Genomic DNA, 24,306 nt, shown 5'->3' on the forward strand with positions numbered 1-24,306 from the left:
TTTGTCTCTAACATGTTCAAATGAAAAGACAGAATATGGCCCACAGATATGGATAGGCTGGTTTCCACATGGGCAATGCCCAAGAAAAGTTGCATCCTACCAATATCACCCAAAAGGGAAGAGATTATTATTCATAGCCACATAAAAAAATTCTTCAACTCCTTTCCATCATGGCAATTCCTTTCAAGAACTTACATTCAGTTTTTATTACTATTTCTCCTGTGAGGAGGCTAAGCAAATTGAAATTGAATCATACTGGGAGTCCTTAATTCTGTGGTAGAAAGATTGGCTTCTAGGTCTAGGAAAATTTCTTTCCTTTGGTGTTTTTTCCTTGACATGCTTTACACAATAACCAACTCATTTTTCAGGATTCTCATTTTTCATATAAATGAGTTCTACTATCATTATTTTTACTATAAAAACTAAGTTATACATACAAATTTTTTCAATGGCAATCTTCTAGTTTTTCCCTCTGAGCAGTGGTACTGAAGATTGAGATAGCAGATGGATAAGAGTTATGAGATCTCTTCTTTTTCATTTTCTGTTTTACTATTTCATTTATTCATTCAACAAAAACCTCTAGGATAATTTCTTAAAAGTGAAGCTGCTAAGTCAGAAGTACAGGCCTTTAGGTGGTAGCCAGGTGACAAAAAGCTACGAAAGTGATATTTGAGAAACTCTTCTCCACATTTTCCCCAACACTGCAAATCATCACACTTTTTAGTAATTGCTCATATGACTGGGAAAATTAGTATGATAGTAGCAGTGGTCATTATTGCCTCAGTAGGAGTGGACATCTTTATTAGGTTTATCTTTTTTAATCCTTATGATAATCGTTTCAGTATATAATATTAGATTCTCCAAGTCCTAAATTTAAAAACTGAGGCTTAAATAAGATAAGCAACTTGCTTACAGTTATACATCCGGTTAGTGGACACAATCCAAGCAGTTGGACTCAGTGCAAGGACACTTAACCTGTGCTTTGATTATGAGGGAAAAGAATGGCTTTTTGTATGTTTATTGGCATTTGTTTCATTTCACTATAAATTGTCTCTTGGAATGCTTTGCATATTTTTTCAGTTGGTTTGTTCCTTTTTGTTCTTGAATATTAGAAAGTTGTTTTTACATTAAAGAAATTAGATCTTTGCTAGATGAGTTGCAAATTTATTTCTAGATTTTTGCTTTTAATATTCCTTAAGAACTTTTAATTCTTATATATTCAAAATTTTAAATCTTTCTATATGTTTGCTAGATTTTGATTCATGCAGAAAAGTTATCTCTGTAACTCTAAAGACCCTCAACAATGTTTTCCATTAATTCCATGGGGTTTTTCATCTTTAGTTCATTTACAATTTATTTTTGTAAGAAAAAAAGATAAAAATTTCTAAATTTTTTTCTCTTGATGAGGCAAATGCCTCAACATTGTTATATAAATAATTTCTATTTTCCTATGATTTAAAATACTATTTTCATTATGAACTAAATTGTCAAATGCATCTGAATCTATTTCTGACTTTAAAAAGTTTGTTCCATCAACATATTTATTTCTAGAATATTTTTAATGACTGCTTCCAATTGTCAGAAACTAACATTAGTTTTTACATCTTGTGAACTCGTAAACACATAAAGAAAAAAATGTAACTTAGATAAATGTATCTTTCAGACCCATAATATTGAGATGAGAACTTGCTTAGTACTTGTTTATGAGCTGGGTATCCATTGGCAAGGCAAAAGCATTTATTTATTGGAGGGACTGCTCAAGTATTCCCTTCCATTAAAATGTGTATATATGCATAAACATGAAAATATAAAATAATGAAACTGAAAACAGACAAACATTAATCCATTCATCTTATGCAATAAATAAGTTTAAGTTTGAGCTTCTACCTTCTAAATGTTTGAGAAGGTGCAAGGGAGGGAACAGGGTCTCTGTTGCCCAGGCTGGAGTGCAGTGGCACAATCATGGCTCACTGCAGCCTTGACCTCTTGGGCTCAGGTGATCCTCTCACCTTAGCCTCTTAAGTAGCTGGTACTACAGGTGTGGGCCACCACATCTGGCTAATATTTTTGTTAAATTTTTCAATACTGTTGTACTCAAAGGATTAAAGCAGCAATACAGGGTTACTCCATTATTAAAATTTGAAGACTAGGAACACAGCTTACTAGTCAATGAAGTCCTTGAAATAATATGGGGGAAAAAGAGACATAAACTAAAATAAAAAGAAAGCAAAAATAGAGAACCAGTTTATTATTATAGCAAAACGTCAAGTAATTTCATTTAGGTATAGGTATTCAGAAATAGTTCCTCTTGCGGAACATTGATATTGCTGCTTTTCAAACATACAACAAAAACGAGAAATGTGAACAGATTTCTCATAAAGGATTGTGAATTTGAGTAGTGAAATTCTCAGTCTCAGAAAACATTAATGCTTTGTTTGGAGGCCTGAGTATTTAAATAATACCTCCTGCAAATGGCAGGTAATCCAAGACTAGATAAGCTTTGTTTTTTAATTGACTAAATTATGTGCCCAGAATCAATTAGGTGCTCTCTAGAATGGTTTCTAATTCTGCAATTCATTTCTAATCCTAGAAACCCAAGCTACATCTGATGACCACTGACTTACAGAAATGTAATTTAACAGGGATAGAGTCTAGTACATAGATTTAAAAAATCAATTCTCTTTAATGTGTGTCCCTCAGAACAAAGGAAGAAAGATAACTGTGTGGTGAATTCAGCTTCATGTAGCTCTTTAGCCTTTGAAATGTGACTAGTGCAACTATGGAGCTAAGCTTTAAATTACGTATAATTTTAATTAAATATAATTTAAAATGTAAAACTGATAACAATTATTGAAAAGTGTTTAGGTATATTTTAAACAATATTTATATGTGTTTCTACTTTTTCAGTTGCAAAGTTTACAAAATATAAACACAGGTCAAATACTTTTGATAAAAACGTATTTTATAAATTGGTACATCATCAGCAAAAAACACAATAAATTTTAAACTCACAGTATAAAAAACAGAATGCAAAATAGCTCAACTTTTATATTGATTATATATTAAAATGAAGATTTTTTAAATATATTAAGCAAATTAAATGTGTTATTAAATTTCATCTGTTTCTTTTTACTGCTTTTAGCCTGGATACTAAAATATTACATTACACTTGTGCATTATATTTTTATAAAACAATACTGTTCTCAATGAGTAATGCTCAGTTCTTATTTCTAGATTTTGAAAAAATCAATGAAAACTAAATATACCAGTCCTTCATTATAATTTCAAAAATCTGTGGATCAAAAAATACTATCAACAGAGTGAAAAGGAAACCTGCAGTATGGGGGGAAATATTTGTAAAACATCTTTCTAATAAGGGATTAATATCCAGAACATATACAGAACTCCTAAAACTCAACAACAGCAACAACAACAAAAAATCAAATAGCCCAATTCAAAAATTAGTAAGAGACTTGAATAAACATTTCTTCAAAAAAGATATACAAATTAACAATGACCCAGTGAAAAGATGTTCAACACTACTAATTGTTAGGGAAATGCAAATCAAAATTGCAATGATATATCACCTCACACCATTAAAATGATTAATACCAAAAAAGAAAATTACAGATTATAAGTATTGGCAAGGATGTGGAAAAATTGGAACCACTGTGTACTGTTGGTGGGAATGTAAAATGGTACAGCTATTGTGGGAAACAATATGGTGATTCTGCAAAAAGTTAAAAATAGAAATATCATATGATCCTGCTGTTTCACTTCTGGATATATATCCAATAGAACTGAAAGTAGAATCTCTAAGAGAAATTTGTATACTGTATTCATAGCAGCATTATTTACAATAGCTAAAACATGAAAGCAATTCAGGTATCCATGGGTGGATGAATAGATAAGCAAAATGTGGTAAGTCCATATAATGGAATGAAATTCTGTAATAGGCTACAACATGGATGAAACTTGAGAACATTACACTAAAAGAAATAAGTCAATCTCAAAAGGTATTGTATAATTCTACTTACATGAGGTACTTAGAGTAGTCAAAGGCATAGAAACAGTGAGTGGAATGGTGGTGTTCAGGAACATGGAGTATGGAAAAATTGGAAGTTACTGTTTAATGGCATTAGACTTTCAGTTTATGGGACAAAAAGACTTCTGGAGAAGTAAGGTAGTGATTTTTGCAGAATAGTATGAATATATATAGTACCACTGAACTGTATACTTAAAAATAGTTAAGATGGCATTTTTTTTTTTTTTTGAGACGTAGTTTTGCTTTTTTTTTTGCCCAGGCTGGAGTTCAATGGCATGATGTTGGCTTACTTCCACCTCCCAGGTTCAAGCGATTCTCTTGCCTCAGCTTCTGGAGTAACTGGGATTACAGGTGTGCTATTTTTGTATTTTTAGTGGAGACAGGATTTCCCCATGTTAGTCAGGCTGGACTCGAACCCCCGACCTCAGGTGATCTGCCCACTTCAGCCTTCCAAAGTCCTGGGATTACAGGTGTGAGCCACTGTGCCCGGTTAAGATGGTAAATTTTATATTATGTGTATTTTACTACAATAAAAATATAAGCCAGTCTAAAAAGTGAAGAACTAAAAAAAAAGTCATATGTTGGTTGATAGGAGGAATGTAGAATTCCTATGCTTTGAAAAGACTTATTTGGCTTATTATAAAATGACTGTCTTACTGTCTTTCAATATGTAAAAGGCTGTAATACAAAAATACTTATATGTAACATGGAAAGACATACTCTGTCATACCAAAAGGCAAACTAGGTCACTGGGTAGAAGTCATAGAAGGAATAACCTAGCAATAACAGTTATTCAAAATATAATATAATATCGGCAGCCTTAAAAGAGTGTGAACTCCCACTTCCTGGGAAAATGAAAGTTAAAGGCCATGTAGGCATGTGAAGTAACACTGATTGACCTTCAAGGGACCATCCAAATCAAAGACACTAAAATCTTGTGATTTCTCTATAACTAACACATATTCCTGTAGACTAATAGGCAATATTCCACAAAACATGTTCTGAAGTACACTAATTCCAAGAGACTCTAATGTGTAGTATGAACAGGTACTCTCTATTCAAAAAGCCTGGGAAATACCAAGTAACACAAAATTAAACAATATTTTTAAAAATTTAATTGCAGATGGGAGGATCCAAGATAGCCAAATACAAACAGCTCTGGAGTGCAGTTCCCAGCAAAAACAACGCAGAGGGTGAGTGCCCACCGCATTTCCAAACAAATTTTCACTGCTCAGGACCAGGAAATTCCCAGGTTGAAAAGTGCCACGAGTTTTCAACATGGTGGTTTCAGCTGGTGCCAGGTTGGCACACAGAAACTCACACAAATCTGGGCAGCCATTTCAACTGGCACCTGGAACACCTGGGAGACAAAGCCGCCATTCAACTGAAAGGGAAAGGGCAGAGACAGGGAGCCAGGTGATCTGTATCAGCGGGTACCACCCCCACAAAACAAGCAATCTGAAACACTCTGGATTGAAAGTTTTGCAGCAAGTGTAGCTGGACCAAGGACGGTCCAACTCAGTGTGGGGAAGGGCAACCACCACTATTGAGGCAGTTCACATAGCAGATGGGCAGAGCCTGCGGCAGCTCAGCAACACATCTGCTGGCAGACTGTGATTAGACTACTCCATGTGGGGCAGGGCATGTATGAAAAAAGGCAGCAGCATGACAGGAACTTACAAATAAAGCCAACCTTCCTAGGACAGAGTACCTGGGAAAGAGGCGGTTATGTTATGCTGCAGTGTACTTAAAAGTACCTGCCCAGCATCTCTGCATGGAACAATGGAGCTTCCAGCACAGCACTTGAGCTCCAATAAGGGACCGACTGTCTCCTCAAGCAGCTCCCTGAAATCCATATACTCAAAGAGACACCTCATAGAGGAGAGCACAGGCCGACAAGGTACCCTTCTGGGACGAAGATAACAGAAGAAACTAGCAGCAACCCTTACTGTTCTGCAGCCTGCATGGGTGATCCCCAGGCAAGCAGCATCTGGAATGGACCTCCAGCAGTCCTGCAGCAGAGGGGCCTGACTGTTAGAAGGAAAACTAACAAACAGAAAGAAAGAACTTCATCATCAACAAAAAGAACGTCCACTCAGAGACCCCATCCAAAAGTCACCAACTACAAACACCACAGGTAGATAAAGCCACTGAAATGGGAAGAAGCCAATTCAAAAAGGATGAAAACACCTGAAACCAGAATGCCTCTCTTCCTCCAAGGGATCATAATCCTCACCAGCAAAGGAACAAGGCTGGACGGAGAATGAGTCTAATGAATTGACAGAAACAGGTTTCAGAAGGTGGGTAATAAAAAACTTCTGTGAACTAAAAGAACATGTTCTAACCCAATGCAAAGAAACTTAAGAACCTTGAAAAAAGATTTGATAAAATGCTAACAAGAATAAACAACTTAGAAGGAATATAAGTTAACTCATGGAGCTGAAAAACACAACACGAGAATTTTGCGAAGCATACAGAAGTTTCAATAGCCAAACTGTCCAAGCAGAAGAAAGAATATCAGAGGCTGAAGAGCAACTCAATGAAATAAAATGAGAAGGCAAGAATAGAGAAAAAGGGGTAAAAAGGAATGAACAAAGTCTCCAAGAAATATGGGACTATGTGAAAAGACCTAATCTACGTTTGATAGGTGTACCTGAATGTGACAGAGAGAATGAATCCAAGCTGGAAAACACTCTTCAGGATAATATCCAGGAGAACTTCCCCAAGCTAGCAAGCCAGGCCACCAATCAAGTCCAGGAAATACAGAGAATACCACAAAGATATTCCTGAATAAGAGCAACACCACGGTGCATAATTGTCAGATTCAACAGGTTGAAATGAAGGAAAAAATGCTAAGGGCAGCCAGAGAGAAAGGTCGGGTTACCCACAAAGGGAAGCCCATCAGACTCACCACAGCAGATCTCTCAGCAGAAACCCTACAAGCCAGAAGAAAGTGGGGGCCAATGGTCAACATCCTTAAAGAAAAGAACATTCAACCTAGAATTTCATATTCAGCCTATCTAAGCTTCAAAAGTGAAGGAGAAATAAAATCCTTTATGGACAAGCAATTGCTGAGAGATTTTGCCACCACAAGGCCTGCCTTACTAGAGCTCCTGAAATAGCACTAAACAAGGAACAGAACAACCAGTATTAGCCACTCTAAAAACGTACCAAATGTCAGTGGTTAAAAACCACTGACACAGTGAAAAAAAACAATGTGTCAACTAATGGGCAAAACATCCAGCTAGCTTCAAAATGGTAGGATCAAGTTCACACATAACAATATTAAACTTAAATGTAAATGGACTAAATGCCCCAATCAAAAGACACAGACTGGCAAATTGGATAAAAAGTCAAAACCCATCAGTGTGCTGTATTCAGGAAGCCCATCTCATGTGCAAGGACACAGATAGGCTCAAAATAAAGGGATAAAGGAAGATTTATCAAGCAAATGGAGAGCAAAAAGAAAGCAGGAGTTGCAATCCTAGTCTCTGATAAAATAGACTTTAAACCAGCAAATATCAAAAGAGACAAAGAAAGACCTTACATAATGGTAAAAGGATCAATGCATCAAGAAGAGCCAATGATCCTAAATATATACACACCCAATACAGGAGCACCCAGTTACATAAAGCAAGTTCTTAACAACCTAAAAAGAACTTAGACTTCCACACAACAATAGTGGCAGACTTTAACACTCCACTGTCAATATTAGACAGATCAACGAGACAGAAAATTAACAGGGATATCCAGGACTTGAACTCAGATCTGGACCAAGCGAACCTAATAGACATCTACAGAAATTTTCACTGCAAATCCACAGAATATATATTCTTCTCAGGACCACATTGCACCTACTCTAAAACTGACCACATAATCGGAAGTAAATCATTCCTGAGCAAATGAAAAAGAATGGAAATCACAACAAAGAGTCTCTCAGACCACAGCGCAATCAAATTAGAACTCAGAATTCAGAAACTAACTCAGAACCACACAGTTTCATGGAAACGGAACAACTGGCTCTTGACTGTTGACTGGGTAAATAATGAAATGAAGGCAGAAATGAAGTTGTTCTTTGAAACCAATGAGAATGAAGACACAATGTACCAGAATCTCTGGGACACATTTAAAGCAGTGTCTAGAGGGAAATTGATAGCAATAAATGCCCACATGAGAAGCAAGGAAAGATCTAAAATTGATACCCTATCATCAAAATTGAAAGACCTAGAGGAGCAAGTTCAAAAAAAAAAAAAAAACCCTCAAAAAAAAGCTAGCAGAAGACAAGAAATAACAAGATCAGAGCAGAACTGAAGAAGATAGAGATACAAAAAACACTTCAGAAAATCAATAAATCCAGGAGCTGGTTTTTTGAAAAGATCAACAAAATTAGACAGACCACTACCCAGATTAATAAAAAAGAAAAGGGAGAAGAATCAAATAGATGCAAAAAAAAAAATGATAAATGGGCTATCACCACTGATCCCACAGAAATACAAACTATCATCAGAGATTACTACAAAAAACTCTATGCACATAAACCAGTAAATCTGGAAGAAATTGATAAATTCCTCGAAACTTGCACCCTCCCAAGCCTAAACCTGGAAGAAATTGAAACCTTGAATAGACCAATAACAAGGGCTGAAGTACAGGCAGCAATTAACAGCCTACCAACCAAAAAGGTCCAGGTTCAGACATGTTCACAGCTGGATTCTACCACACATACAAAGAAGAGCTGGTACCATTCCTTCTGAAACTATTCCAAAACAAAAGGAGGGAATCTTTCCTAAATCATTTTATGAGACCACATCATCCTGATACCAAAACCTGGCAGAGACTCAACAAAAAGGAAAACATCAGGCCAATATCCATGAACATTGATGTAAAAATCTTCAATAAAATACTATCAAATTGATTGCAACAGCACATCAAGAAGCTTATCCATCACAATCAAGTAGGCTTCATTCCAGAAATGCAAGGCTGGTTCAACATATGCAAGTCTATAAATATAATTCACCACGTAAACAGAACCAAAGACAAAAACCACATGCTTATCTCAATAGATGCAGAGAAGGCCTTCAACAAAATTCAAAAGCACTTTATGATAAAAACTCTTAATAAACTAGGTAACAAAGGAACAATATCTCAAAACAATAAAAGCTATTTATGACAAACCTACACCCAATATCATACTGAATGGGCAAAAACTGGAAGCATTTTCTTTGAAATCTGGCACTAGACAAGGATGCCCTTTCTCACCACTCCTATTCAATATAGTATTGGAAGTTCTAGCCAAAGCAATCAGGCAAGAAAAATAAATAAATAAAGCGTATTCAATTAGGAAAAGAGAAAGTCAAATTATTTCTATTTGCAGATGACATGATAGTATATTTAGAAGACCCTATCATCTCAGCCCAAAATTTCCTGAAACTGATAAGCAACTTCAGCAAAGTCTCAGGATACAAAATCAATGCGCAAAAATCCCAAGACTAACACAGTCTTGTGGATATCCCTGTTAATAACAGACTAACACAGAGCCAAATCATGAGCGAAGTCCCATTCACAATTGCTACAAAGAGAATAAAATAAAATACAATTAACAAAGGATGTAAAGGACCTCTTCAAGGAGACCTACAAACCACTGCTCAAGGAAATAAGAGAGGACACAAACAGATGGAGAAACATTCCATGCTAATGGTTAGAAAGAATCAATATTGTGAAAATGGCCATACTGTCCAAAGTAATTTATAGATTCAATGCTATCCCCATCAAGCTACCTATGACCTTCTTAACAGAACTGGAAAAAACCACCTTAAACTTCACATAGAACCAAAAGAGAGCTCGTATAGCCAAGACAATCTAAAAAAAAAAAAAAAAAAAAAAAAAAAAGAACAAAGCCAGAGGCACCACCACCCTAATCAGTCAAACTATACTACAAGACTGATTTCAAACTATACTATAAGACTACAGTAATCAAAACAGCATGGTACTGGTACCAAAACAGAGATATAGTCCAATGGAACAGAATAGAGACCCTGGAGGCAAGGCTACACGTCTACAAACATCTGATCTTTGACAAATGTGACAAAAACAAGCAATGAGGAAATGATTCCCTGTTTCATAAATGGTGTTGGGAAAACTGGCTAGCCATGTGCAGAAAGCAGAAACTAGACCCCTTCCTGACACCTTACACTAAAATTAACTCCAGATGGATTAAATAGTTAAACATAAGACCTAACACCATAAAAACCCTAGAATAAAACCTAGGCAAAACCATTCAGGACATAGGCATAGGCAAGGACTTCATGACTAAAACACCAAAAACACTGGCAACAAAAGCCAAAATAGACAAATGGGACATAATTAAACTCCAGAGCTTCTGTACAGCAAAAGAAACAATCATTAGCATGAACCAGCAACCAACAGAATGGGAAAAAGTTTTTGCAATCTACCCATCTGACAAAGGGCTAATATTCAGAATTTACAAAGAACTAAAACAGATTTAAAAAGAAAAAAACAAATCCATCCAAAGGTGGGGGAAGGATATGAACAGACACTTTTCAAAAGAAGACTTATATGAGGTCAAAAAACATATGAAGAAAATGCTCATCCTCACTGATTATTAGAGAAATGCAAATTAAAACCACATTGAGATACCACCTCACACCAGTTAGAATGGCGATCATTAAAAAATCTGGAGACAATAGATGCTGGAGAGGATGTGGAGAAATAGGAACACTTTTACACTGTTGGTGGGAGTGTAAATTAGTTTAACCATTGTGGAAGACAGTGTGGCACTTCCTCAAGAACCTGGAAATAGAAATTCCATTTGACCCAGTAGTCCCATTACTGGGTATATACCCAAAGGATTATAAATCATTCTATTATAAAGACACATGCACATGTATGTTCATAGTGGCACCTTTTACAATAGCAAAGACCTGGAACCAACCCAAATGCCCATCAACGATAGACTGGACAAGGAAAATGTGGCACTTATACACCATGGAATACTATGCAGCCATAAAAAGTGATGAGTTCTTGTCCTTTGCCGGGACATGGATGAACTGTAAACCCTCATTCTCAGCTAACTAACACAAGAACAGAAAATCAAACACCACATGTTCTAACTCATAGGTGGGTGATGAACAATGAGAATGCAGGGACACAGGGAGAGGAGTATCACATACTGGGGTCTGTTGCAGGGGGCAAAGGAGGAACAGTGGGGGGTGGGGAGGTCAGGGAGGGATAACATGGGAGAAATGCCAGATGTAGGTGACAGGGGGATGGAGGCAGCAAACCATAATGCCATGTGTATACCTATGCAACAATCCTGCATGATCTGCACATGTACCCCAGAACCTAAAGAACAATTATTTTAAAATAGCAAAAAAAATAAAAATAAAAATAAAAATTAATTGCAGAACTTACAAGAATCTTCAGTATTTTAATACACATGGTGGTCTCCAAAATAGGAATAGTCAGAGTTTTGAAAATTTATTTGGCCATGTACCACATTTTTTACATTCTCCTGAAATTAGAAAATGGAGGAATATGCTTTGAAAATGCTAAAACAAATTATGCATTAATTAAATCTATAAAATACTTTGTGGAAGAGTTGACTGGCAAACTAAACTTAAATTATTGTCTTTCTTACTCACATTTGTTCCCTCATTCAGCACACATTAACAAAGCATATATTAGGTTCCAGAAATTATAGTAGAAATTCAAAGATATTTACCTTGAAGGCACTCACAGTCTGGTGAGAAGGCAAACTTGTAAAACTATAGCATTGGCCCATGAGAGAGGCTGTCATGGAGCTGAGCAATGGGTGAAGGAGGGTCACAAAGGTCCTCCATATTCCTGAATTCTGCCTCAGTGGATTTGACCAACTGCAGATCAAAAATATGTGGAGGGGGAAAAAAATCTCTACAAAGTTCCAAACAGAAGTTTCACTTGATTTTGATTTTGCCACATGCCAAGTACTATGTTGAATCCACACAAATGAAGTGATGTGCAGCAATCTTATTAGGGATTATAAGTAATCTACAGATGATTTAAAGTATATGGGAGCGTGTATATAGGTTAGATGCAAATACTACACATTTTTTATATAAGACTTGAGCATCTGTGAATTTTGGTATCTGTAGGGGTCCTGGAACCAATGCCAGATAGATATTTAGGGATAGCTGTCTATATATTATGTGTGAAGAAGAGGAACTAAATGAGTTTTTTTGTGTTATAACGTTGCCCTTCAAAATGTTAATGTAGTTGACAGTTACTTTTTAAGCTCTAACACAAATGTTTGCTACAAGTAAAGTAAAAATATGTGAATGATTCATCAAATACATCTCTGTATAGAGTCCTATCAGGTGATTGAGACCACACAATGATAATTTTCTAAAAGTGGTTATGAACTCTGATTTGGAGTCAGACAAATATAGATTTAAACCTTTGTTCTGCACATTTTAGCTGTGGGACTGAAAAATTAGATAACTTCTTCAAACCTCTATTTTCTCAAATGCTGAAGGGGGATAATGATCCCTTCATGTTAAGGTTGTTGTAAGGATAAATGAGAGCATTTATAAACTATTTAGCATAATGCCTGGCACATGGAATGCACTAGATAATAGTAATTATTATTATTGCTAGTTTGCTTGGATAATTGCTAGAATAATTGCACAATCTCAGTTTTCTTTGTTCTGTGTGGACAGAGCTTTCTATGTGAAGAAAGCTGATAGATCTAAAATAGTTAACAATGAAGAATATAAAGAAAGAAAGAAAACTTGGATAGAGGGTACTGGGTAGTACAACATAGTCTTAAAAACACAGTTCAGGGCTGGGCGTGGTGACTCATGCCTGTAATTGCAGCACTTTGAGAGGCCAAAGTAGAAGGAGCACTTGAGCCCAGGGTTCAAGACCAGCCTAGACAATATAGTGAGACCTCATCTCTACCAAAAAAAAATTTTTTTAACTAGCCAGGTGTGTTGACATGTGCCTATAGTCACAGTTACTTGGAAGACTGAAGTGGGAGGATCACTTGAGCCCAGGAGTTGGAGGTTGAGGTGAGCTATGATCGCACCGCTGCAATCTGGCCTGGGCAACAGTGAGACCTTGTTTCTAAAAATAAAATTAGAAAAAAAAAAAAAACCACTGTTCAGTCTGAACCTTCTGTAATTAGCTTTATGACTTAAGACAAGTTACCTAATGTCTCTACATCAGTTCCCACATCTATATAATGGAGGCAACAAGATGATCTCTTAGAGTAGATCCTGTTGATGGCATTAAATGAGGTAACTCACTGAAAAGTCACAGAACAGAGCCAGGAATAGGTGGACACTCAGCAAGTGTTAGATGCTGTCATTGTTAATGGAAGATTTGAGGAGCAAGACAATCACAATAATAAAATGTCTACATTGAGGAAAAGGGAAAGAAAACTGTACCCACAGATCACATGCCTGTTTACATCATCCTTTATAGAGCACACATGAAAATCATTCCAACTCACAGTATGGACTGTTTCAAAATGTAATCAAATACTGTTATGCCATTCATTGCCTGGAGACCAGGCAAGTCATGAGGGAGTGAGAAAATAAGGCAAAGGAAGGGTACTCTTTGGATCTTAACAATGTACCACTAGAAGCCTTATCCCCCCTCTGCTTGGGATTAAAATCCCTTGCAGCCACATATCCCAAAGAGTCTAATATTTTCTGAGACTCCACTGTGCCTTTATATTTTAATACCCTGACATCTGGAATCCTAAAAGTCTAATGTTTAACCATAAATATCTGCTGAGATTAAAGAGCTATATACCAAGTTTCAATCTTTGGGCCCATAATTGCTTGGGAAAAGAGAATGGTATTTTCCCCTCTAGCTAGAAGAAAAAGACCTCTGCAAGCACAGATATTGGCACACAAATTTTCTGACAACCATTTCCTCTCTCCATTCTGTCCTCTCATTTTCTCCCTCCCTCTCCAATCTCCCATTTTATAATACCATCTTGCTGTCATTCTCAGGACAAATGAGAAGAAAGAGAAGCCTAGGAAGCTTAAAGAAAAGACACATTTCAAGATCTAGAAACAAAAAGTTGAGAAACTGCTAGCCACTCTCTGTTAAGCAGCTGAGCAGACGTCACCACAATACCTGAGCTTTCCCCGTTATTCAGTTAGAAACCACTTCATCACTCGATGGGCTGACAGTCAAATGCCAGCTTTCTTTTCTTTTTTTTTTTTAATCAATCTAATCTTTAATTTTTGATTTGAGGCCAGTCACTTTTAAGGTCTCCATGGTGCTTTATAACTTTCTTTCTTGAGAAGTGTCCAAGAAGTAACACAATTTGAAAAATGTTCCCTGCTCCCTCATGGTAAATAATGGGAAACTCACCTGCCCTGAAGGAGTATGTGGTCAGAAATCCTGGTCAGAACACAGTACTTTGGTGGAAATGATGTCAAGGAAAGTGTGGGAAAAGCTTATCATGAATTTATATTTTTAATGTAACTATTCAATGTGGCATTTAAAAAATAAACTTGGTATTAAACCCATTTTTATCCACTGATGTATTATGAAAGTTACATTTTGAGGTCAGTCGCCTCACATTTAGAAAAACTGATTTATTTCAATAAAGGTTTAATATGTTCTTTTTATTCAAATACTTAATTAAGATTATAAATATTCCTGCATCTTTTTAGCTAATGTTCTATTCTCTTGTGGTAATATATTCAGTGTGTTTATAAGCAAGTATGTTTATATCTGTTGGTATTTGGCACAGAAAGCTAATTCTTGATTATTCATGAGAATTTGAAACTATCCACTTATTAAATTAAAAATATTATCTTAATGTCTTTTTTTATTTATCTCAATAGGAATATATAATTCTATAGTAGTGATTCTTTTTTTTAACGATTTCAAGCAATTTACTGTATTTCTTCAGGTTCAATATTGGACAGTAATATTTTACTATTAGAACTTTTATTTTTTTTTTAAATACCATAGTAGTGATTCTTAAACCTAGCACAGCAGAATCACTTAGAATGTGTGTGCGTGCATGTGTGCATGTGTGTGTGTGTGTGTGTGTGTGTGTGTGTGTTTAAGTCAAAGGTCTGGACTTTACTTGTACCCTTTGATTTAAAATCTCCCTACATGACAATGGATGTTTAGTGTCCTAGATGATCCAAATAATAAGCCAGTTTTAGGAGCTAGTGCCCTGACCACATCATGTAAAAATACTGGGAGGAGAATGAGGGGTTTTAGTTTTGTTCTAAAATTTTCAGTGTGTTGAAGATTAATACTTTTAAAAAATACAAATTATCAGACAAATTGGATATACAAACTATAAGCCCCACATTTTATTTATTAGACTCAACAGACATAAAATTATTCTGCCAAATTGCTATGTTTCTAAATGGTAAATTTCTGTGAATATCTCACTGTAGACAGGTAGCCAAAAGTTTGTGGGCCAACATGCATGGAGCAGCTACCTGCAAACCCCACCTGCTCCCCTTCCGCCTGGACAGCTTTACAGCTGTACTGCCCGCCTCCAGACAGGTAGTGTACTCCAACACAGCTAGCACAATCTTTTGAAGGAGTGAGGAAAATACTACCACCACCTTTCCTAAACGCTCCCACAATATATAGAAATAGAAAATAAAATGTGGTTACCACAGATAGGGACTGGGGTGTAAAAGGAAATGAGGAGATGTTGGTCAAAGGACACAGTGTTGCAGATATGTAAGGATATGCAAGGTGAATAAATCCGGAGATCTAATGTACAACGTGAAATTTCAATGCTTTGTTCTTCTAAATGATTTTGGATGTTCAGATCATCAGATGCCTCTATAATCAAAAGAAATCCTTTCCAGAATAAAATGTAAATGGTTCTCAGAAGACCACCTGTTTGGCATGACCTGTCTTGCTCTCTATTGTTCTACATTTTTTAAGTTGGTTGCTAACGCAAACTTACAGATAAGTATAAAACAAAATTAACAGCTCTCTTTTCCCCTGGCTACACACCCTGCATTACACAGATAGCAAAACCCATTGGCACAGTGTTCCTCAGAGCTGATCCACATGGATAGTTTTGTTCCTAATGCCAGAATACATGACAATATGCTGGGACCTGTGGATAGCTGTCTGGGTGAGTAGTTTTTGTATGAACTTACATGTGCAAAAAAAAAAAAAAAAAAAAATCTGTTATTTTCCAAATTAAAAATAAACCTCAAAGGCAATGGACTCCAAATGGCTTGAAGAGAGATCTTTAAAAAAAATATGGAAAGGATATAAGGATGTGTTAAACTCAATGACATTTCGAATAAATCTAAAATTTGGTTCCAGTGGTTTCCATTTTCACCTTAGCTGCATTGCTTTCTCTGGTTTTCTGAAGATGATCATAGATTCTTGTCTTGAAGAGCAAAAATACAAATTAGTCATTAATTATCCTAAGATTAAATCTGTGTTTTTTTTCATCTGCCAGATTGTGGACAGGAACTGGAAAGTAGGTAAGAGAAAATGGTTTAAAAGTGAAAAGAAATTTGCATTAGGGAAGGAGAGATTTACTCATCCTTTGGAAGTCAAAGAAAAACACTGCAATCCTGTCAGCACCCGGAAGGCACCATTTACTATGCGCTGTCTCTTTCATTGCAAGAGGACACAGATTGTATTTTTAGTGCAGTAAACAGATTCCACTGTGGGAATCCTTGCAGTTAGTACCTATAGCAACCTCATTTAAAATGTTATAAAGCTTTAAAACATCCGGAGTTTAGGCAGTCAGTCATATATACCTCTATACAGACATTCAGCCACTCACACACATACGTGCTAGTCCACACGCTGATAGTAAATTGTGTGTAATATTATAATACTCATGAAGTTTTACCATTGAATCATGTTTGACATCCATGGTAAAGAGCTGAGAAAAATCAAATACTCTAGCATTGCAACCAGCAGCAAGAACATATTTGTGCCTAAACAGCGTATTATACCACCTGGTAAGCAACCACCTAAAAGAACATTCTTATGATTTAAATATGGAGAATTTGACTGACATTTTAGAGTTTCTATTTGTAACAGATGCTTTTGATGCGATACCTATGTATTTTTGACACTTACCTACACACACTAAAGGATGCTACTGCAAAACCTATGACTTCCTTCTGAAAAAGCTTTTTTTTCTTTTTGATAACTTTAGTATTAACATTTTTCTCTCTCTCTTTTACTTTCTGAGAGTTTTTTGGTGGTCACAAAGAAGAGCACAGTTAGCCTGTGTTCAGAGAAAGCCAAAGGGCTGGAGGGTTAATGTGCCCAAAGCATCCCCCAAAGTCCTAACAGAAAAGAAACGTAAGCTCAAAGACAGAGGAGCCAGGATTTGAAGTATAAATACATGAGCTTTCCTGTGGCTTGGCTGGGATCATTTGGGGTGATGTTCCCATGGTCTCCTGCAGTTCACCATTAGATTTAAGCTTCAGTTTCCACAGTGGTAACCAGTTTGACAACACTTCCCTTACTGGCTTTATTTCTTTTCCTATTATACTTCTTCACTTCCCTACTGGTGTTTTATGGGATCACTCCCCATTAAACTACGTGGATTCTAAACCTTGTATCAGGGTCTACTTCCAGGACAACCCAAACTAAGACACCATCTTCAGTCTGTATTCCCTTTAAGATGTAATTTTCATCAAATACTCTGGAATACACACCCCTTGTGGATTCCTCAGAAATGGGGTCCTCACCAAAAGCACAAGTCCAGAAAAGTCTCACAATTAGAAAGATTAATTTTAACATATCAGAACGTTTTCCCCATAGCATAAACACCTGTAATGGTAGAATAATTCTTAAAACAATAGAGAACTTATGATAGAAAGCTATTTGAGTAGATCTAGGGGTAAATAGGTGGATAGACACTTATCTTTTTTCTTTCACTCCTTTCTTTTTACTGCTATCCACGTATTTTCTCAATATAAATGTGTCTCTCAACTTCATTCTTCTGTGCAAAAATGTATTTGCTGGTTCTAGTCAACAAATGCAATCAACATATCAAAATGAACATTTACTCAGCATTTCCACGCACTTGGCACTGACTTTAAAGCCAATACTGTAGTCCCCACAGCTTGTTACTCTATTGCAGAGATAAGCCTTCAACATATGGTAAAACATAAAATAAATATTAGAAAGTATAAATATTCAAGCATGAAATTTCATGGTAATTAAAAGAATTATAAGTAGAAACAGCTCCAAATGCCAAACATTGTACTGTAGCAGCAGTTCAGATGAAAGAAAAGTGAAAACAAGTAAAAAGATACCTAGAACCATCTGCATTTTAGGCTTTCATATTACAGATAAATTCTTAAACCAATGACCTGAAGGCCTCAGTTCATTCTGCATGCTTTTGGATGATGTGAAACAGCAAACTATTCTGGCTGGTTACCTATAATCCATTCATTTGATCAGTCAACCAAAATTTGTTTCCTCCCAAATACACATCAGTGAGCAAAATAAAAATTCCTGCCCTCGTAAAGTTTGTGTTCTAAAAGAACAAACAGTACCTTAACAAGTAAGCAATTACATTTATAATATAATGTTAGATAACAGGACTCTAATCAAAAGTAAAGCAAGCATGGTAGAGCTAGAGAATAATGATCTCATGATTATTTTAGATTGGGTGGTCAAGGATGGCTTCTCTGAGGTCACCTTATTTGAACAGAGAGAACTAGCTCCCAAAGAAGTGAGAATAAAATATTCCAGGAGAGGAAAAAACCAGTGCAAAGGCCCTGATATAGGGATATGATTAAAGGAAACATAAGAGGCCAGGATAAGTAAGTAAAAAGCATGTCACAAGAGAGAAGGTGGGAGGGCAGGCACAAACCAGGAGCTACAAGACTAATAGGCTTGTAGTCAGTACTTCATTCTGAGTGGGTGGAAAGCTACTGGAAAGCTAAAAATATCACTCTGGCCATCATGCAAAGAATAGACTAGAGAGGATGCCGGGAAGATGGCCGCCTAAGAACAGCTCAGGACTTCAGCTCCCAGTGAAAGCACAGAGGGTGAGTGGACGCTGCATTTCCAGACGAATTTTTATTGCCCACAGACCAGGAGATACCCAGGTAGAGGGGTCGCCAGCGCTGCAGTCCCGGCCCGTGCAGCTGTTTTGGCCCCCGTGGGGCTGATTTGGCCCGCGTGGCTGCTGTGACCATGCCCTGTCGCGGCCCATCTCTGTACAAAAGCCACTGGTCTGGGAGCTGTCTTAGCTGGCGATCGGAGCCCTGAGACAGCAGAGTTGCCCATTCATCTGAAATAGCGAGCCAGGCCAGGAGATTCCTAGGCAAAAAATCCGCCGGGAGCCGGCTCCGCTGTTTGAGCTGACTCAGTGAGTTGCAGCACGGGAGATCCCGGTGCCTTTTCAACAAGCGACTGGAACGCGGGGTCGTTCAACTTAAAAAATAAAAGAAAAGACTCTGAGTCAGGGAGCCAGGTGATCAGGCTCAGTTGGTCCCAGCCCCCCACCCCCAACAACAAAAACAAAAACAGTAATTGGAAACCCTGTGGGTTGAGCTCTTCAAACAAAGCACAGCTGAACCTGGGACGGTCCCTCTCAGTGGGGGAGGGGCGTCTGCCATTACTGAGACTCTCCACCGCTATGGAGGCAGGCCGCCGTCGCCGAGGCAACCCACCACAACAGAGAGAGTCCACCATAACAGAGGTGGGGCCACCGTTGCCGAGACAGTTCTAACTACACCCATATAAACAGGACTGCAGGGAAGAGCACAGGGCAGCTGGGCGGAGCCCACAGCAGCTCAGCTAAGCCTCTGCAGGCAGGCAGTGGCTAGGCGTGCTGCTATCTGGGCGGGTCAGACCTGAAAGAAAAATCAAAAAAGGCAGTAGTGCAACAGAAACTCATAAAGCCCCAACTCCTCGGGACAGAGCACCTGGGAACAAAAAGTGCTTTATGAGTTCAGCTGCAGCAGACCTAAATGCACCTGCCCAGCAGCTCTGAACGAACAATGAAGCTCACAGCTCAGGACTTAAGTCCCAATAAAAGATAGACTGTCTCCACAAGTAGCTCCCTGACCCCCATAGATCCAAATACTCGCCTTATAAAGGAGAGAATGGACTGACAGTAGGAGAGTATCCTTCTGGGAAAAGATAGCGGAAGAGGAAACTGGCAGCAACCCTTACTGTTCTGCAGCTGCTGCAGGTGATCCCCAGGCAAGCAGGGCCCTGAGAGGACCTCAACAGTCCTACAGCAGAGGGGCCAGACTGTTAGAATGAAAAAAAAAAAAAAAAAAAAAAGAAGTAGCTTCAGTATCCGCAAACTAGAAGCTCACTCAGAGACCCAATCTGAAAGACAGTAACTACAAAGACAACAGGTGGATAAATCCACAAAAATGGGAAGAAACCAGCACAAAAAGGATGAAAACTCCCGAAACCAGAACATCTCTCCTCCTAAAAGGGATCACAACTCCTCACCAGCAAGGAAACCAGACCAGATGGAGAAGGAGGGTGATGAAATGACAGAATCAGACTTCAGAAGGTGGGTAGTAAGAAACTACAGTGAGCTAAAAGAACATGTTCTAACCCAATGCAAAGAAACTAGGAACCTTGAAAAAAGACTGGACGAAATGCTAACGAGAATGGATAACAAAGAGAGGAATATAAGTGAATTGATGGAGCTGAAAAACACAACATGAGAACTTTGTGAAGCATGCACAAGCTTCAACAGCCGAATTGACCAAGCAGAAGAAAGGATATCAGAAGTAGAAGATCAACTCAATGAAATAAAAAGAGAAGGCAAGAACAGAGAAAAAAGCACAAAAAGGAATGAACAAAATCTTCAAGAAATGTGGGACTATGTGAAAAGACCTAATCTACGTTTGATAGGTGTACCTGAATGTGATGAAGAGAATGAATCCAAGCTTGAAAATACTCTTCAGGATATTATCCAGCAAAACTTCCCCAACCTAGAAGGCAGATCAATCTTCAAATACAGAAAATACAGAGATCACCACAAAGATATTCCTCAAGAAGAGCAATCCCAAGGCACATAATCGTCAGATTCACCAGGGTTGAAATGAAAGAGAAAATGCTAAGGGCAGCCAGAGAGAAAGGTCGGGTTACCCACAAAGGGAAGCCCATTACTCAGAGCAGATCTCTCAGCAGAAACCCTACAAGCCAGAAGAGATTGGGGGCCAATATTCAACATCCTTAAAGAAAAGAACTTTCAACCCAGAATCTCCTATCCAGCGAAACTAAGCTTCATAAGTGAAGGAAAAATAAAATCCTTTGTGAACAAGCAAGCACTCAGAGATTTCATCACCACCAAACCTGCTCTACAAGGACTCCTGAAAGAGGCTCTATGCACATAAAGAAACAACCAGTACCAGCCACACCAAATGGTAAAAGAGCATCAACACAATCAAGAAGCTGCATCAACTAACCAACAAAACAGCCAGGTAGCATCAAAATGACAGTATCAAATTCACACATAACAATACTATCCCTAAATGTCAATGGACTAAATGCCCCAATCAAAAGACACAGACTGGCAAATTGGATAAAAAGCCAAAACCCATCGGTGTGCTGTATCCAGGAAACCCATCTTACATGCAAGGATACACAAAGACTCAAAATAAAGAGGATGGAGGAAAATCTACCAAGCAAATGGAGAGCAAAAGAAAAAGCAGGAGTTGCAATTCTCATCTCTGATAAAATAGACTTTAAAGCAACAAAGATCAAAAGAGACAAAGAAGGACATTACATAATGGTAAAAGGATCACTGCAACAAGAAGAGCTAACGATCCTAAATTTATATGCACCCAATACAGGAGTACCCAGATACATAAGGCAAGTTCTTAATGACTTACAAAGAGACTTAGACTCCCACACAATAATAATGGGAGACTTTAACACCCCATTGCCAATATTAGACAGATCAACCAGACAGAAAATCAACAAGGATATCCAGGATCTGAACTCAGACCTGGAACAAGCAAACCTAATAGACATTTACAGAACTCTCCACCCCAAATCCACAGAATATACATTCTTCTCACCACCACATCACACCTACTCTAAAATTGACCACATAATTGGCAATAAATCACTCCTCAGCAAATGCAAAAGAATGGAAATCATAACAAACAGTCTCTCAGACCACAGTGCAATCGAGTTAGAACTCAGAATGCAGAAACTAACTCAGAACCGCACAGCTTCATGGAAACTGAACAACTTGCTCCTGAATGTTGACTGGATAAACAATGAAATGAAGGCAGAAATAAAGATGTTCTTCGAAAACAATGAGAACGAAGACACAACATACCAGAATCTCTGGGACACATTTAAAGCAGTCTCTAGAGGAAAATATATAGCAATGAGTGCCCACATGAGAAGAAGGAGAGATCTAAAATTGACACCCTATCATCAAAATTGAAAGAGCTAGAGGAGCAAGATCAAAAAAACTCAAAACCTTGCAAAAGACAGGAAATAACTAAGATCAGAGCAGAACTGAAGGAAATAGAGACACAAAAACTCTTCAAAAAATTAATAAATCCAGGAGCTGGTTTTTTGAAAAGATCAACAAAATAGAGAGACTGCTAGCCAGATTAACAAAAAAGAAAAGAGAGAAGAATCAAATAGATGCAATAAAAAATGATAAAGGGGGTATCACCACAGATTCCACAGAAATACAAACCATCATCAGAGATTATTACAAACAACTCTATGCACATAAACTAGTAAACCTGGAAGAAATGGATAAATTCCTGGACACCTGCATCCTCCCAAGCCTAAACCTGGAAGAAGCCGAAATCCTGAATAGACCAATAACAAGGTCTGAAGTCGTGGCAGCAATTAAGAGCCTACCACCCAAAAAAAGCCCAGGTCCAGATGGGTTCACAGCCGAATTCTACCAGACATACAAAGAGGAGCTGATACCATTCCTTCTGAAACTATTCCAGACAATCCAAAAAGAGGGAATCCTTCCCAAATCATTTTACGAGACAAACATCATCCTGATACCAAAACCCGGCAGAGACTCAACAAGAAAAGAAAATTTCAGGCCAATATCCATGATGAACATAGATGCAAAAATCTTCAATAAAATACTGGCAAACCGATTGCAACAGCATATCAAAAAGCTCATCCACCATGATCAAGTAGGATTCATCCCGGGGATGCAAGGCTGGTTCAACATACGCAAGTCCATAAACGTAATTCACCACATAAACAGAACCAAAGACAAAAACCACATGATTATCTCAATTGATGCAGAGAAGGCCTTTGACAAAATTCAACAGCCCTTTATGCTAAAAACCCTCAATAAACTAGGTATTGATGGAACGTATCTCAAAACAATAAAAGCTATTTACGACAAACCAACAGCCAATATCATACTGAATGGGCAAAACCTGGAAGCATTCCTTTGAAATCTGGCACTAGACAAGGATGTCCTCTCTCACCACTCCTATTCAATATAGTACTGGAAATTCTAGCCAGAGCAATCAGGCAAGAAAAGGAAATAAAGAGTATTCAAATTGGAAAGGAGGAAATCAAATTGTCTCTATTTGCAGATGACATGATTGTATATCTAAAAGACCCCATCATCTCAGCCCAAAATCTCCTGAAACTGATAAACAACTTCAGCAAAGTCTCAGGATACAAAATCAATGTGCAGAAATCACAAGCATTCCTATACACCAGTAACAGACTTAAAGAGAGCCAAATAAAGAATGAACTGCCATTCGCAATTGCTACAAAGAGAATAAAATACCTAGGAATACAACTAACAAGGAACGTAAAGGACCTCTTCAAGGAGAACTACAAGCCATTGCTCAACGAAATAAGAGAGGACACAAACAGATGGAGAAACATTCCATGTTCATGGTTAGGAAGAATCAACATCGTGAAAATGGCCATACTACCCAAAGTAATTTACAGATTCAACGCGATTCCCATCAAGCTACCCATGACCTTCTTCACAGAACTGGAAAAAAACACCTTAAACTTCATATGGAACCAAAAGAGAGCCCGCATAGCCAAGTCAATTCTAAGCAAAAAGAACAAAGCAGGAGGCATCACACTACCAGACTTCAAACTATACTACAAGGCTACAGTAATCAAAACAGCATGGTACTGGTACCAAAACAGAGATATAGACCAATGGAACAGAACAGAGGCCTCAGAGGAAATACAACATACCCACAACCATCTGATCTTCGACAAACCTGACAAAAACAAGCAGTGGGGAAAGGATTCCCTGTTTAATAAATGGTGTTGGG

The 24,306-nt window shown here is 37.7% G+C and overlaps 1 protein-coding gene across 13 annotated transcripts in view; it reads right to left on the reverse strand.

The window, feature by feature from the left end:
* Window positions 1–24,306, reverse strand: part of PKHD1 (PKHD1 ciliary IPT domain containing fibrocystin/polyductin) — a 553,193-nt gene that overhangs the window by 178,158 nt on the left and 350,729 nt on the right. Inside the window, exons 61-62 of one of the 13 annotated variants that reach the window (XR_012517272.1) lie at window positions 11,784–18,045; window positions 11,497–11,573 (exon numbers count right to left, since the gene is read on the reverse strand). The exons of 8 other annotated variants lie outside the window; for them this stretch is intronic. Coding sequence is in view for 3 of the 5 variants with exons in the window: in XM_074397888.1 (XP_074253989.1) it covers window positions 17,939–18,045 (107 nt within the window). In the remaining 2 variants the exon portion in view is untranslated. 4 more of the 13 variants (XR_012517273.1, XM_074397889.1, XM_074397888.1 and 1 more) reach the window with 4 other exon arrangements.

This window comes from Saimiri boliviensis, chromosome 4, assembly GCF_048565385.1.
Source record: "Saimiri boliviensis isolate mSaiBol1 chromosome 4, mSaiBol1.pri, whole genome shotgun sequence".
NCBI classification, from domain to species: Eukaryota; Metazoa; Chordata; class Mammalia; order Primates; family Cebidae; genus Saimiri; species Saimiri boliviensis.